This window comes from Dromiciops gliroides, chromosome X (genome assembly GCF_019393635.1).
Source record: "Dromiciops gliroides isolate mDroGli1 chromosome X, mDroGli1.pri, whole genome shotgun sequence".
In the NCBI taxonomy this organism is placed as follows: domain Eukaryota; kingdom Metazoa; phylum Chordata; class Mammalia; order Microbiotheria; family Microbiotheriidae; genus Dromiciops; species Dromiciops gliroides.
In genome coordinates this window covers 4,596,451-4,612,017 of record NC_057867.1, presented here as the reverse complement: position 1 = coordinate 4,612,017, position 15,567 = coordinate 4,596,451, and the positions used below count along the sequence as shown (strand labels likewise).

Below are 15,567 nucleotides of genomic sequence, written 5' to 3'. Positions count from 1 at the left end.
CAAGTTTTCCACTGCTTCTCCAACATTTATTATTTTCCTTTTTTGTCATATTAGCCAATCTGATAGGTGTCAGGTGGTACCTCAGAGTTGTTTTAATTTGCATCTCTCTAATCATATGTTAATTTTTAAAGGAAAGCTTTCAATTTTATCTTTTAACATAAATATGTTACAATTTTTTCCTTGAAGTGACATGTTTAAATCATTGAGTTTTTGGTTTTTGTTTGTTTGGGGTTTTTTTGGGTGGGGCAATGAGAGTTAAGTGACTTGTCCAGGGTGACACAGCTAGTGTCAAGTGGTTCAGTCCGGATTTGAACTCAGGTCCTCCTGAATCCAGGGTTGGTGCTTTATCCGCTGTGCCACCTAGCTGCCCCTATAAATCATTGAGTCTTTTTTAATTTAAAAATTTTTTTGGTGAGGCAGTTGGGGTTAAGTGTCTTGCCCAGGGTCACACAGCTAGTAAGTTTCAAGTGTCTGAGGCCGGATTTGAACTCAGGTCCTCCTGAATCCAGGGCCAGTGCTTTATCTACTGTGCCATCTAGCTGCCCCCCTCTGCTTTAACTTTTGCTACAAATCCAACAGTCTCACCCATCGTTGCTCCAGAACCATCTGTACAGACTCCAACGCAACATTCCCACTGTAAACCTTCATTTGTGAAAAATTCATCGAATTAAGATATGTATCTTCCCCTGTCATGAAAGTTTCTAAGTCCGATGAAGAAAAATGAAGTCTCCAAGCTGTAGGGAAACAGGTTTATTGAGAGAGGGCACCTGTCTCACAATAAAGCTGGTCTTAGTTCTAGAACTCGAAGACCCCGAGCCTAGGGATCCAGGGGTTTTTATATTCCAGCAAGGCTTGAATGCTTTTATACCCTACTATTTTTAGACAGACTCCTCCCACATTTACAACAGAGAAAACACTCATGTACAGAAAGACAGAAATCATGAACTAGCCTAGGATACAGTCCCTTGTCCCTAGTCACTGTTGTAGACCTATATCTTCTTGACCTCCTCCAATCTCTAATGCTGATTGGTCCAATCTGATCAGGCGGTACTGTCAAAGTACAATCCTAGTCTCCAAAGGTACTGTCCTAGTCTCTTAGTCTTTCAGCTGTGTCTTGGTCACTTTCTCTGAATCTAATTGGTTCCTTCAGCTTAGAAGATGCTATTTTGGGGGCCTTGGTTAACCACAGTGTACAACAATGAATACAAAAAAGGGACTTAGTTATCCTGATTCCTGAGAACACATTAATATTTTAGAGTACGTTAAGAATAATTGAATAATATCTGTGCTTATTAACTTAAGAGACTAGAGAACACTTAAAAATGAGTAAATCACCATTTGTAGTCTATTATACTGATTACTAACACCGTTAAATCACTTATATTTAAGTCGTGGGGAAAATCTCACTCAAACCTCTCTTGTGTGCCCTTCCAAAGGGTGACAAAGCAATAATTCCTCATGTTGCTTCCTTCATAAACATAGTTTACATAAAGTAACAACTGTGCCATGTTAAAAATATCAGTTGTGGGGCAGCTAGGTGGTGCAGTGGATAGAGCACTGGCCCTTGATTCAGGTGGACCTGAGTTCAAATCCGGCCTCAGACCCTTGACACTTATTAGCTGTGTGACCCCGGGCAAGTCACTTAACCCCAATTGCCTCACCCCCCCCCCAAAAAAAAAAATTAGTTGTTTCATGTAACTGAATTGTAAACTTTGGGCTGCCCTTAAGCCTGGTAATAAGTTGGTCATTCCTAATTTCAGAAATTCATTTGGAAATATCATTCGATAAAGGAATTTTATGAATTTCATCCCCATATTTTTTCCTATGAATTGTTTCTGATGAGATCTTCTATTGCATAGGGCTTTTTAGTTTTTGCAATTAAATAAGAAGTTTTGTAAGACGCAAGTAAATACTTTTTGTTGATAGTAACAAATTTCACAAAACATTATTTTTCTTTATTTAAAGATTTAAAAACTTGTTTAAAATGTTCCTTTGGTTTATTGCACTATACTGCATGCTTGCTATTAAGATATCATTTTAGTTTGACTGATTTCAAGCTCTCTGCAGCCAAAACTTTGTTACAAATTAAGCAAAGGGGTTTTTCCACACAGTTGTCATTATTAGAAGTAAATCCATGTTGTAAAAATGATTCGACATGTTTTCTTTTTCTTGTCAATTTAGGTGCACCACAGCCTGGTAGTGAAGACTGCTGCATTGTCATCAGTATTTTTACCTCCTCTGTCTAAATTTAGTCACTTATCTATAACCGAAAAATATTTTTGTCCCAAAATATGAATAAATATTGCTAATAATTTCTCAAATATCAGCTTTATTTTATGAAATTACATTTGTTGTACTTAATTTTTAAAATTAATATTCACACTTACATACACATACAGCAATGAAGGTGGAGAAATGTTATTAAAGGGCTTTTGTCTCACTGCAATTAAACACATTTTCGTAAAAGAAGGAGATAGCAGCAATTTGAAAAATCAAGCATTCTAACACACTCCCATCCAAAGATATACTAATTTGATACTTACATGCTGAGGAATGATTCTAGGAAAATATTTAAAGTCTTTATTTTCTGTAATTAAACAATTATGTTTCTGTAAGAGCAGAACATTTTGTATGTAGAGTGAAAACACTGCAATTCATAATGTACAGTAGTCTCAAATCTGAGCTGAGGTGTTTCTGGCAGCGTTTGTTGGCGTTGCATGGTGTGATGGCATGCGTAGTGCAAAGTACACGTGTTGTTTGTTCAGAACCAAGGCTGTAGTGAAGTTGCACAATGCAACATGGGCAAGTGCTTCCAGAAACACCTTGGATTCATTACACATTTGATTTTTGAATTAAATTTTTGGTTGTCGTGTGTTCAAAAACCTTTTACTCTTGTCAGATTTTTTGTGACCCCCACATTCAGTTACGTGACCCCATAGATTGTGCCCAACAGTTTAAGAAGCTTTGTTCTAGAGCATGGAAGATAGGCTTAGCCCAGCATGTGGAAACTGGTACCAGGAGGTTGGAAAAGGTAAAGAAAAATAAGTGTGAAAGAATATTAAAGGCAATTTTCCCCTACTCTGAGTAGTTTTTGACTAGGGCCTCTGGTTGTCAGATGGTATTGTTAGAGTGTCCACTTGGCCAGTGACTACCTCCTTCAGGCGTGGCTCTGTATGTTTGGTCCTTGTGTGTCTGAGCATTGCTTTTCTGTAGTTGTGTTTCTGATGCATCTTCTGAGATTCTAAGGTGAATATGGATCCTCCATATTGGCTGGCCACAGATATTGTCATGCATATCTTCTTTTCTAACAGGAGGAAACTAGCCAGGCAAAGAGATCACCATCTTCACCACAGGGAGCACCCAAAAAGCGGTCAGCTTTTGGAGATCTCACCAATGTGAGTAGCCTGGTTTTGTCTTGGCTTGTCAGTGTCTTCAATCAGGTGATGGCTAACGAACTCTGTGGTGAAGTAGCTGGAACTTACTGCCTTTGCTGTCTAGCTTTGCTCTTGACCCTTGGACTTGAAATTCATACCTAGGCCCTGAGGCTCCCCTCCTGTTTCAAACTAAATGTTAGTGGGGTTTTTGTATTCTTATGGATTCAAACCAGGTTCAGGGCTCTGAGTGCCCTTTACTTAGATTTAAGTTTAGAGTACTTTTGGGGGAGCATCAGAGGAATGCTTTCTCTGCTCTGTGGTCCTTCCTTTCCCCAGTGTTGGCTTATCAGGTAAAACAGGTATCATGCTGCATTTGGAATCCTTATTTTGTCCTTATTTTAGAATCTTCGTGCATTTCTTTTCAATATATCCAACTTGGGCCAGTTGATATAAATCTCAGAGTTCAGCAGTCAAAGGAATTGTTGGAACATTAAACAACATAGCGTCACAAGGAGGCACCTAGGTAACCCTTCCAAGGGCACATGAGTTAGTTTAGTTGCCTTCAGTTAAGTAGAACTGCTAAGGTGATATTGCAACATTTGACATATCCCTAAGGCAAGAATTCTTAATGTGTGGTCCTTGAAAATATTTTAAATATTCTGACAATTATATTTTAATTATGAAAAGGGTCCATAGGCTTTACTAGACTATTGCTGAAGGGGTCTATAACACAAACAAGGTGAAGAAGCCCTGCCCTAGGAAATGCTCAGGATACAGACCTCAGGGTACTTTAGTAGGTAGATGTTTGTACAAAGGTAGCCTGCGGAATGTATCTTTCATAGCTATTACAGGGGTTATCCTTCTGGAATAGTCCTAAAACTCTCTGGTTCCTTTGTGATTTTGGAACCAACATGTAGGGTAGGGGAGTCTATGGGCTTCGGTTGAGTCAGATTATATACAATACCCTCTTATAAAACTAGTTCTCAGATGCAGGCCTTGAAGTTCTGGCACATAAACAATGTCTGTGGATGTCCATTTGATTCTTATATAATGGAGAAGGGTAGGGAGGGATGGTTTTCAGGCTTGGTGATGTGCAGGCAGGTAACAGTTCAATATCTGGGGGATGATGAATGTTTTTTTGACCCCTTCAACTGGTGTTACATATTAGGCCTCTGAAGCCTAGTGGCTTCTGTTTTTCCTCTAACTTTAACTATAACAATTTGGTCAATACCTGCTTTTCCTAGGATAATAAGTGTTTTAATTTAAACATTAGTAGTTTGCAGTTCACCGAACGTGGCCTGCTGAGATTCTCTGCCTTGTGCCTTATCAGCTCAGCCTGGACCATGGGTTAAGTTGATACCTTGTAAGTAGTCTTAAGCCAGAGGAGAAGGAGCTAGACCCTATATCTAGGTGTACCTCATAAATATGCCATGGTAGTCAAACTTGGTTGGGATTTCGTTCCCTCCCATCTCTTGGCCAGTAGGCTAAATAGAAAAAGCAAGGATCCAGAATGCTACCCCAAACCTGGTAGCTAACCAGGCAGCTTGACAATTATTTAAATCAGACATGATAAAAATATATTTTCTAACTAGTGTTACTTACACCTTTTTTTGAAACTTTCCTGGGAAGAGTGGTTTTCCTGTTACAGCTGTAATGGTTCTATTCACTTTCTTTTCCAGGCTCACCAGAATCAGCCTACACAGTCCAAGAAGGAGGTCAAGGGTACTGCTAAGAAGGTACTTAGGAGTGCAGTGGCTCATGGTCTCCCCAAAAACAATGAGATCATCTTGAAAAAGTAAGTAAGAAAAGCCCTTGTTAAACCAGAAGTTTAGGGGGATGACATCCTTTCTTCATCAGAGAATTAGGTTAGTAAGCCACGATGGTGTTTATCATGTTAATCTTAGGGGTTATATCAGATGAAGTTTTAGCTGTGCTGGAGCAGATTGTGTTGGCTGAAGTTGTGGACAAGTCTTGCTTAGGAAATTGGGAAAAGGGCCTTCTTGCTTACCTCTTAGGAATTCACTCACCATTTTCATGGTTCGTTTGTGGGAGTGTAGGCAATTTTAATTTTTCTGAAAGTAATCAAAGGTTTGCCACTCCTACCCCATGAGAGAAATTGAATTTTTGCTGTTAAAAAGTAACCCTCCTTTTACTGGCTCTGATTGTTCCTATTCTTGCATTATTTCTTGGTCTTTACTTTTGTTTAAAAGCCCTCATGTGTGAAGGGACTTAGAACTGTCCTGCCACTTTACCCAATCAGATTAGTGATTCTTCTCCCTACCCTCACCCCATCAACCTATATTTAACTTGATCTCTGCTGCTTTATTCTTCTGACCTGGCCATTAACATTTCCCCTGTAGGGACTATATTGCTTTATATCTTATACCCATAATTATATCCTTGGTCTCCTGCACCACAGTTTGATCTCAATCTCCTCTAGTCCATGTTGTCTGCTGGGCAGTGCAGACCAAATTAGCTAGCTGTTTAGCTCTCCATGTGGGTTGGCCTCCTAAGAACTTGATCTGGCATTAGCCTCTAGATTAAGGGTTTTGCCTGGTATTTCAGCTCAACAAATTGTTTAAGTCTCTACTGTATTCAAGGCCCTATTAGGGAGGCTGTCTTTCTATCTGATCTGGCAAGGGCTTTCTCTGCATATCACAGCTCGAATTTGCCAGGTTCTTTACTCACATAGAAAACAAGGTTCCTTGAAACTTTTAGTATCTTCTTTCCTTCTCAATTACTATTTTCATGTTGAGATTTCTAAAGCTGGGCTCTGTCACCAGCCCTGAATTCTGGCTTTGAAGATCATAACCAGAGAAGGCTTGGCATCTATTACTTTTGGTCTAGATACCATCATCCCCTTCTTTAGCCTGTCGAACAAGAATCCTTATCTGATCCAAGGCATTTTCTGCTGCCTGTCGTGCCCTTCTCCCCACTCACTCCTTGAGTTCTCCATGCATGTCTCCTCCTCTGCCATGGGTAATCATAGAATGTGGGGAGAAATAAAAATTACAGAAAGGTCAAAGGCCTCTGTCAGAATGTGCCCATTCTGTTGCTTGGCCTGTTTATTTAGCACGGTGACCATTGATTGAGGGGGAAGAGCTTAGAGGAAGAGCTTAGATCTGTGTGTGTTTTGAAGCTGAGACCCTTTTTCCAGTCAAGTTCCTTAAGGAACAACATCTCTTTTCATGCTCTTTCCCAATGAGACAGTGGCCTAGGCTCCTAGAACAGTTTGTCCTAGGTCTCGTTTCTCCCACAGGTCTGCCCCCAAATCCCTTCCAGAGGAAGCCTCTGTCAGCTCTGAGTCTACTGTCAAGGAAGGGCTGATGCCTGTGCAGGAAGAGGAGGCGCCTCTGCTGGTGGAGGAGGAGCCCAGTGTTGAAGGAGCCTCAGCTGCACAACCAGGACCAAGTGAGGTACTCTTCCTTCCCCTTATCCCCTTTTTTCTTATTCCTTGACTAGACGAAATGACCTTTGGAGCATCGATGAAATGTCTCAGAAGAGATTTTCCTTCACTCCTAGCCAGAGGATGATATTACTTAGGATGACTTCTGAATCTGTCCACAACTAGCTGGACTTTTGGGAAGGGCTACTGAAGATCTGGGCTCAACAGACCATGTTCCTTGTCTTCTAGTACAAATTTTCCCTTAAATCAGACTGCCCTTAGATTATTATTATTATTAGGTTATTGATAAGTATGTCCAATAAGTAAATATTTATTATTAAGTACCCACTGAGTGATACTAAATAGTTTAGGTTTGAGAGGGAGGGTATGTGGTTTTTTTTCCCCTGGGGGAATACAGAACCTAATAGGATTTCAACAACTACAGATCAATTAGCATAAAGATCCAGGAGTAAGTATTTGCATTACCCCTAGAATATTGGTAGAGGATGAAGAAAGACTTTTAGAGGAGGTAAACTTTGAGCAATGAATTAGAGGGTTATGATTTGGCAAGGAAGAGAAAGGGAAGTCATTATGTATGCAGACCAGCCTCAAAAGACTCAGAAGGTGGAAGGAGACTTGAGTTGGGAAAGGGAAGACAAGATGCCAGTTAGAAAATGCATTTGGCTCCACCAGAAAGTATAGACTAAATTGTAACAAACAACTGAGGGAGACATAAGGGAGACAGGGTCCCTGGGCTCAGATTCCACTGGGTAGGCTGATCTAGCAGTAAGGAGATCTGTCAGCATCAAAGCATTCTGTCCTGATAGGTTTTACCCAAAAGAAATGCCAATCTCCTGTGGTACAGCATGCGTAAGGAAGGATTTCTTTCAGCAGTTCATATATATAAACGTCTATGAAGTAGTCAGAGCAGTAGTTACTAGGCATTGTGACCTGTTCCACACTTCAAGGAAGTTCAGGTTTGACCCTGCTAAGGGGTTAAACTTTGAAGTACCTTAGCAGAAGGGTGGGGTAGGAAGAAAGAATCATACTTGGTATATCTGTGAGTCTCCACTGAGAGCTGTCTTTTCCTGATGGAGCCTTCTTGTGACTCCACAGATGTCCGGGATGGAGAATATTGAAAAAGTTGAAGAGGACCCATATGCCAACACGGAATATGCCAAGGAAATCTTCAAGTACATGAGGAAAAGAGAGGTATGTGGTATACAGGTGGCTCAGGAGCCTGGTAAAATTCTAGAATGGGGAATGTTTGCTTTTTCTTTTTTCAACTACTGTTCTATGTCTTCTCTCAAGCCTGTAAGTTAAAGACATTGAAAACCTTTGAGGACCCATAAAATCATTATTTTTAGAACTAAGGAGGCAGGACCAGCAAGAGAAACTAGCTATATAGCTTGAGGACCAAGTTCTAGACTTCACTGGGAGGGGGGGGGCAATGAGGGCTAAGTGACTTGCCCAGGGTCACACAGCTTAGTAAGTGTCAAGTGTCTGAGGTGGGATTTGAACTTGGGTCCTCCTGAATGCAGGGCCTGTGCTTTATCCACTGTGCCACCTAGCTGCCCCCATACCTCACTTCTGGAGCTGTTGAAGGAAATCTGTTTGTTATTCTTTCTCTGCTATGGACAAATTTGCTACATGTGTATAAAATAGTATCCGTTGGTTTTGCTTGATAGAATTTTTTTCTTCTTTCAGTATGTTCACAAATCTGTTCATTAACTGTATAATTTCTTTATCTGATCATAATCTGTTTTCATTCTGTTTCCTTTGCCTTGCAACTCCTAACTCTGTTCTCTGTCTTCACCATGACCTCCAATCCCTTGACCCCTCAGTCCTTTCCCAGGCCCATCACTCCTAGCTGTACCCTGCTCCCCTTGCTGTACCCTGCTCCCCTTGCCTTCCCCATCTTGCTGTCCTTTTGATATTGCCCTGAATCATTCCCACTACCCTCTCTTCTAGAATTCTGACTGGGTCCAACACAAATTTATGTTTCATAATCTCAGCTAGGCCCTTACTGTGGCAAGGGAATCCTTTTATACTTCTCTAATTGACTTTGTCCCATTCACTTTTCCAGACGTTTTCATTCTTCATCAAACCTCCCATGGCTCCCTTCCTCCTACCTTCTTGGCTGAGAATCTTGCCTCGTTTCTTACTGAAAAATTTAAAGCTGTTTGCTGAGAGTTTCCTCTTTTTTCTCATATCTTCCATTACTTCTTTTACTTCCATTACCTCATCTTTCTCCACTATCTCCTCCTTCATTCCTGTCTCACAGAAGGAGGTGACCCATCTCCTTGCCGGGAACATTCCCTCTACATGCACAAGTGATTCCATGCTATCCCATCTTCTCCAGCAGGTTTCCCCTTCTGTCATCCCCACTCCCACTAATCTAGAATCTTTCTCTCTCTACTGGCTGCATCTAAACATACCTTTGTCTTTCCCATCCCCAGTCCCTCATTCCCACTAGCTGTTGTCACATATCTTATTCCCTTTTGAGACTGAACTCCTGGAAGATAATCTACAACTGGCACCTCTACTTCTTTCCTCTCCTTAACTCTCTGAAGTCTGGCTTCCAACCTCATCATTCAACTGAAGGTGCAATGTATAAAATGGTATTCTCTCAACTTCAAATATAATGACCTTTTCTCAGTTTTCCTCTTGACCTCTCTCTAGCCTTTGTCACTGGCACTCACAGTCTCCTTCTTAATACTCTCTTGGTTTATTTGACATTGTTCTGTCCTGGTTCTTCTACCTATCTCACAACTCCTTCCCAGTCTCCTTTTTTTTTTAAAAGAAAGATTTAAAAATTATTTATTAATTCATTTAAAATAAAAATAACATCCATTACATGTTAAATAACATTTTGTCAGGGGAAAAACAGCCGTTTCCAAAAGAAAAAGATTAGGGAGAAGAATAGCATTTTTCATTTTTGCAAATCTGTTTAACATCTGGCTTAATAAGAAGACAACTGGAGTCTTACATTTTCTCTATTTGATCAGTTCCTGTATGTTGTTTTAGTTGACATATATGTAGAAGATTCCTTTACTGGATCTTCATTGAGGTTATACGTACTAACTGTGGCTGTTCCTAAGGCTCTAGCCTAGACCTTTTTTTCTTCTCTTTCTCTGCTCTTTCATTTGGTGGTCTCATCAGTGCTCATGGATTCTATTATCATATCTGGCAACTAGGTGATAGAGTGGATAGAGTGCCAGGCCTGAGTTCCAACCAGCCTCTTTACTAGCTTTATGACCCTTGGCAAGTCATTTAACTGCTATTTGTAAAATGGGTATAATGACTAAAGCACCTACCTCCTGGGGTGGTTGTGAGGATTAAATCATACAATAATTATAAAGTGCTTAACACAGGGTCTGGCATATAGTAAGCTCTATATAAACGTTAGCTGTTACGATTATCATCAGTACAGATGATTCACTGATATATTTATCCAGCCTGAACTTCTCCTCTGACCTCCAGTTTTACATCTCCAGCTGCCTATTTGACATCCGGAACTGGATGTTCCCTAGACATCTTAAATTCCCAGTGTCCAAAATTGAACTCATCTTTCCCTCTAAACCCTCTTTTCTTGATAATTTCCCTAATACTGTCAAGGGCACCACCTTCCATTCCGTCACTCAGACTGGAAACCTAGGGGTCTTCCTCAACTCCTCACTCTCACCTCCCATATCCAATCATATCTCACCAGGTCCTTTTGATTCTACCTTTGTAACATAGCTAATCTCTCCCTACTTCAGTCCATCTTCCACTTAGCATCCAATAGATTTTCCCTAAGTACAGATCAGGCCATGTCACCTCTTTGATTTTTGAAGTTCTTCTCCACCTGGATCCTTCCTGCCTTGCTAGTCTTCTTTCACATACTTTATGACCCAGTCCTACTGGCCTTTTGGCTGGTCCTCACACAATTCACACTTGTCCCAACTCTCAGCCTGTCCCACATGCCTAGAATTTCCTTCTTCCTCCTCTCCACCTCCTGGCTTCCTTCAAGTCTCAGCTGAAGGCCCACCTAGAAGCTTTTTCTCTTCCTTCTTAATCTTAGCACCTTCCCTCTGAGATTATCTCTCTTGATCTTGTTTATATATAATTGTTTGCATGTTGCCTTCTCCATTAGAAAGTGAGCCCCCTGACAACAGGGACCATGTTTTTGCCTTTCTTTGTCTAGCACAAAGCATGTTCTTGAACAAGTCAACTAACATTTATTATCAGCTGCAAATTGGCTTCTCTCTCCCCCACTGGAGCAGATGGATCTTGGCTATGCCTCCAGCTGTGGTTTTGGCAAAGAGGGGAGAATGATCTGATAGTCTTCTCTTTTAAAAAATAGTAACTGAGTATAGCCCAGTGCCAAAGAGGCCGACATGTATAGGTTTCCATTATTGGCCTTCTGCTTCAAACCAGCCTACCCTGGCAAAATTGCACAGATGCTTGTGACCTTGTCTTTCTTTGGTTTCATTGGTCCCTTAAGTGGAGATATCTTTCCTTGGAAATTAAACTTTCATAAAGCATTGTCCTATGCTCTCCTGCTGTTTGATTCTGCACATACGATGTTCTGTGATTCAGTGGTCCTTTCCCATGAAGATGTTGGGCCAGAGATCTAAGGGTCCTTTCAGGTGCACCTGGATCCAGGAAGGAAGAGGGAGGTAGTAGCTGTGTGCTTTGACTGCTCTGGTCATGACGGATCCATTCACCTTGGTTGTTCTTGACTACCAGGAGGTCTTCCCAGTCTCAAACTACATGGTCAAGCAGCATGACATCACCAAGGATATGAGAGCCATACTGGTGGACTGGATGGTGGAGGTACAGGTGAGTCTGGCAGCTTTTGACAGGGATACTCGTGGTAAGATGTTTCCAGGAGCGTAGCCATGTGGACCATTGTTCCTCTTTGCCCATATTAGGAAGAACAGGTAGGCAGCAGGGGCTGGCCCATCCATGTTGTATACATTCTCTTCTGTACCTTTCCAAGGTCCTTTCTTCACAAAAAATGTATAATTGAATCCCAGGGGAATTTACATTTCAGTAGGGAGGAATGTTTGGGGGCTGGGGTCTTCCTTAGTCTCCTGAAGTCTCTGCCAAACAGTGTCTTTGGCAAAAGGCCTCTGAACTTTGGGTGGGGAAGTAGCATGGTAGTTTGATATTTAAGTAATAATCATGTATTTCATTGGAATTTTATGTTTTCTCCTACATCCTCATAAGTAGAGAGCATGGTAGTTATTTTCAACTATGGCTTGTGAAATTAAGACTTAAAGGCTTACTTGCCTAAGGTCATAAAGAAAATGACAGAACTGAGACTCCCTCAGTCCTTTGCTGCCATAGTACTATATGCAAAGTGTCTTGTTTGGATTATTTTTCTAGTGCTGTCTTACTCCATTGCCTCGCTGTAGCATAGAGATGACCTTGAGTTCTTAAGTCTATGGCAGATCCTCCTAAGCTGGGCCCACTGACAAGACTATCCCATTTCCCAAGAAGTAGCCTAGTTAAACTCAGAGGAGCTCATCACCTAGGTTGGTTGCAGGGTAATGAATTTTTTAGCTATAGCAATTCTTCCTTGGTGGAGAGGACAGTTCAAGGGACTTAAAATCTAATTAAAGATAGAAACAGAAAACAAGGCAACATGTAATTATTGTAGAGTTGGGGTGTGTATGTGTGTGGAATTATTGTGACCTGAGGTGGTTGAACAAGCTTTATTAAAGAGGTAAGACTGAAGTTAAGCCTTGAAGGAGAAAGAACTTGAACGGAAGAGCCTTGGTAGAAGGATAACAATGTGGGCTGTGCTAGGCTCATGGCTGTAAACCATGATCATGTTGTTTGCATTGATGCTGTTATTGCCCTGACCCACCACAGATGCTGATAAGGTTAGGGTGAAAGACAGTATGGAATGTTCAGGGATTCTTGGAATTGCTAGAAACTGACGCCCCATGCTTTTTTCTTATGACTTGGAGTTGCAGCTTCTTCTCCCAGAAGGCTAGGTATCATTGGGCTATGGGCTTTGTGACAGGGAGAAGCTATGTTTTGTTCTTTTTCATAACCTTTTCCCTTTTGTAGCATTGAGGTAAGTATCTATGGCACTTGTCTGACTGTTCTCCAGATACAGATTTTTATGGCATCTCTTAATTACAACTAGAGGTACTCTTCGACTGGGTCCCTGGGAAGAGCCTCCTAGGGAAAGGGCTGTTTGTTTCTGCTCATTTTCCCAGCCTTTTAGTTTCAACTCTTTCTTATTCAAGAACTGTAGGCCTGTCTCATTTCTGACTTGTAACCTTTCTCCCTCTGGGTCTTATCAATTACATACCCTGAGTGTCTTTATACTAACTTGTAGCAAGAAGCCAAAAAAGGAGCTAGAAACAGACTAAAAGACAGAGGAAACTGTGCTGGGCTTACATATGGGATGTGCTGTTTCCTTTTTCAGGAGAACTTTGAGCTGACCCATGAGACCCTGTACTTGGCAGTGAAGTTGGTGGATCACTACTTGATGCAAGTGGTGTGCTTGAGGGACAAGTTACAACTGATTGGATCCACTGCTATCCTGATTGCATCAAAATTTGAGGTGAGTCCCTGGGTATGATCATAGAATCTTAAGAACATAGAATCACACGAACCGTTTCTTACCTGGGAGTAAAGATGCCTTCTTTAACCCCACCAAACTGTGTATCTGCCCCTGCACAGGAAAACAGCCTAATGGTGGGTTGTTGTTGTTTTTTTTTTAACAGCCTAGTGTTAAGCTGCCCTAGCTGAGTATAGTAAGGGTTGGAATTGTCTCTATTTCTTGGGTATCTCTAGCATCCTTAAAAGCTCCCTTCTGGGAAGGGTGTGAGGGCAGGGACATGCATGTCTTAGGCATATCGTACAAGTAGGATGATTCCAATGCATACTTGCTGTCATCTCCTATGTGTTCCTACATAGGATATCAGGGAGCTTTACTATAGTCAGGGATAATGTGCTTATATATGACATGCTAGAGACTTTCTCTATTTGCCTCTTGTTAACAGTGATTTGAAATAGTATAGATGAAATGAAAGTGATTTCAAAGGAATGGCCTATTATATTCCTTTCCAGGGATAGATTTTCTCTTCCTTTGGCCCCTTTTTGATAACCAGAGTTCCTTTTTTCTCTCTGTAAGCTAAGCTTCACGGTTTTTAGGTGGTGACTGAGTCTCTTCTCTTGTTCTTTTCTGACTTTTTCTTCAGCTAGACATAAGAAATTCTAGGGCTTTATTCTAGGGCCTTATTCTAAGGCCCTCAAAAGTTTGTTTCTAATGAGAATTTCAGGTCAACCAGTGGTTTTTAGAGTTGGCTGTGAAGGCCTGTGCCAAGAATTAGATATTTCTCTTATCCTACCCCTCTCTTCATTCTTTTGAGCACCCTAATCTAAGGGGATAGGCACTATCTTATTTCCATATAACTCTCTTTTTTTAATCTTGATAATATTTTTTTCCAGTTATATGTAAAGGTAGTTTTCAACATTCATTTTTATAAGATTTTTAGTTCCAAATTTTTTTTCCCTCCCTTCCTTACTTCCCCCCTCCCCAAGATGGCAAGCAATCTGATACAGGTTATAGATGTATAATCACATAAAACATATTTCCACATTAGTCATGTTGTGAAAGAAAAATCAGAACAAAAGGGAAACACCTCAAAACAGAATAAAACAACACAAAAAGTAAAAATAGTGTGATTCAATCTTCATTCAGATCCCACAGTTCATTTCCTGGGTGTGGAGAACATTTTCCATCGTGAGTCTTTTGGAATTGTCTTGGATCATTGTCTTGCTGAGAAGAGCTAAGTCTATCACAGCTAATCATCACACAATGTTCTGTTACAGTATACAATGTTTTCCTGGTTCTTCTCACTTCACTCAGCATCAGTCCACTTATGTCTTTCCAGGTTTTTCTAAAATCTGCCTGATCATCATTTCTTATAACACAGTAATATTCCATTACATTCATATACTACAACTTGTTCAGCCATTTCCCAGTTGATGGGCATCCCCTCAATTTCCAATTCTTTGCCACCCCAAAGAGAGCTGTTAGAAATATTTTTGTACGTGTGGGTCCTTTTCCCTTTTTTATGATCTCTTTGGGATACAGACCTAGTAGTGGTATTGCTGGGTCAAAGGGTATGCACAGTTTTATATATCCCTTTGGGCATAGTTCCAAATTGCTCTCCAGAATGGTTGGATCAGTTGACAACTCCACCGATAATGCATTTAGTGTTCCAATTTTCCCACATCTTCTCCAGAGTTTATTATTTCACTTTTTTGTCATATCAGCCAATCTGATAGGTGTGAGGTGGTACCTCACAGTTGTTTTAATTTGCATTTCTTTAATCAATAGTGATTAAGAATATTTTGTTCATTTACCAATAGATAATTTCGATTTCTTCATCTGAAAACTGCCTGCATATAACTCTCTTTTAACTTTGCCTCTAGGAACGTTGCCCACCCTGCATTGATGATTTCCTATATATTTGTGATGATGCTTATCAGCGAGAGGAGCTTCTCTCCATGGAAGTCAGCATCCTACACACCCTCAACTTTGATATTAATATTCCTATTGCCTATCGTTTCCTGCGCAGATTTGCCAAGGTGAGAGGAAGTCACCATAGGTCACATAGGCTTCTTTTCTCTACCCTGTGTGGCTCTTCCAGCATGGGATGAAGGGAGGTTCTAAGATTAGGGGCAGCTTCTTCATTCCCAAACTCCCTAAGCCAGGTCATGACAACATTTCAGGAGAGTGTCATAGGATGGGGGAACTAGCTAGATGATGCAGTGGATAGACCACTGTATCTGGAG

General features: G+C 40.8%; 1 protein-coding gene across 2 annotated transcripts in view; it reads left to right on the top strand.

The window, feature by feature from the left end:
* Positions 1–15,567, top strand: part of CCNB3 (cyclin B3) — a 43,124-nt gene that overhangs the window by 15,518 nt on the left and 12,039 nt on the right. For both annotated transcript variants that reach the window (XM_043974401.1, XM_043974402.1), the window contains exons 3-9: positions 3,312–3,395; positions 5,054–5,169; positions 6,634–6,790; positions 7,876–7,971; positions 11,491–11,583; positions 13,187–13,324; positions 15,205–15,360. In XM_043974401.1, the coding sequence (XP_043830336.1) occupies positions 3,312–3,395; positions 5,054–5,169; positions 6,634–6,790; positions 7,876–7,971; positions 11,491–11,583; positions 13,187–13,324; positions 15,205–15,360 (840 nt within the window). The remainder of the gene's footprint in view (positions 1–3,311; positions 3,396–5,053; positions 5,170–6,633; positions 6,791–7,875; positions 7,972–11,490; positions 11,584–13,186; positions 13,325–15,204; positions 15,361–15,567) is intronic.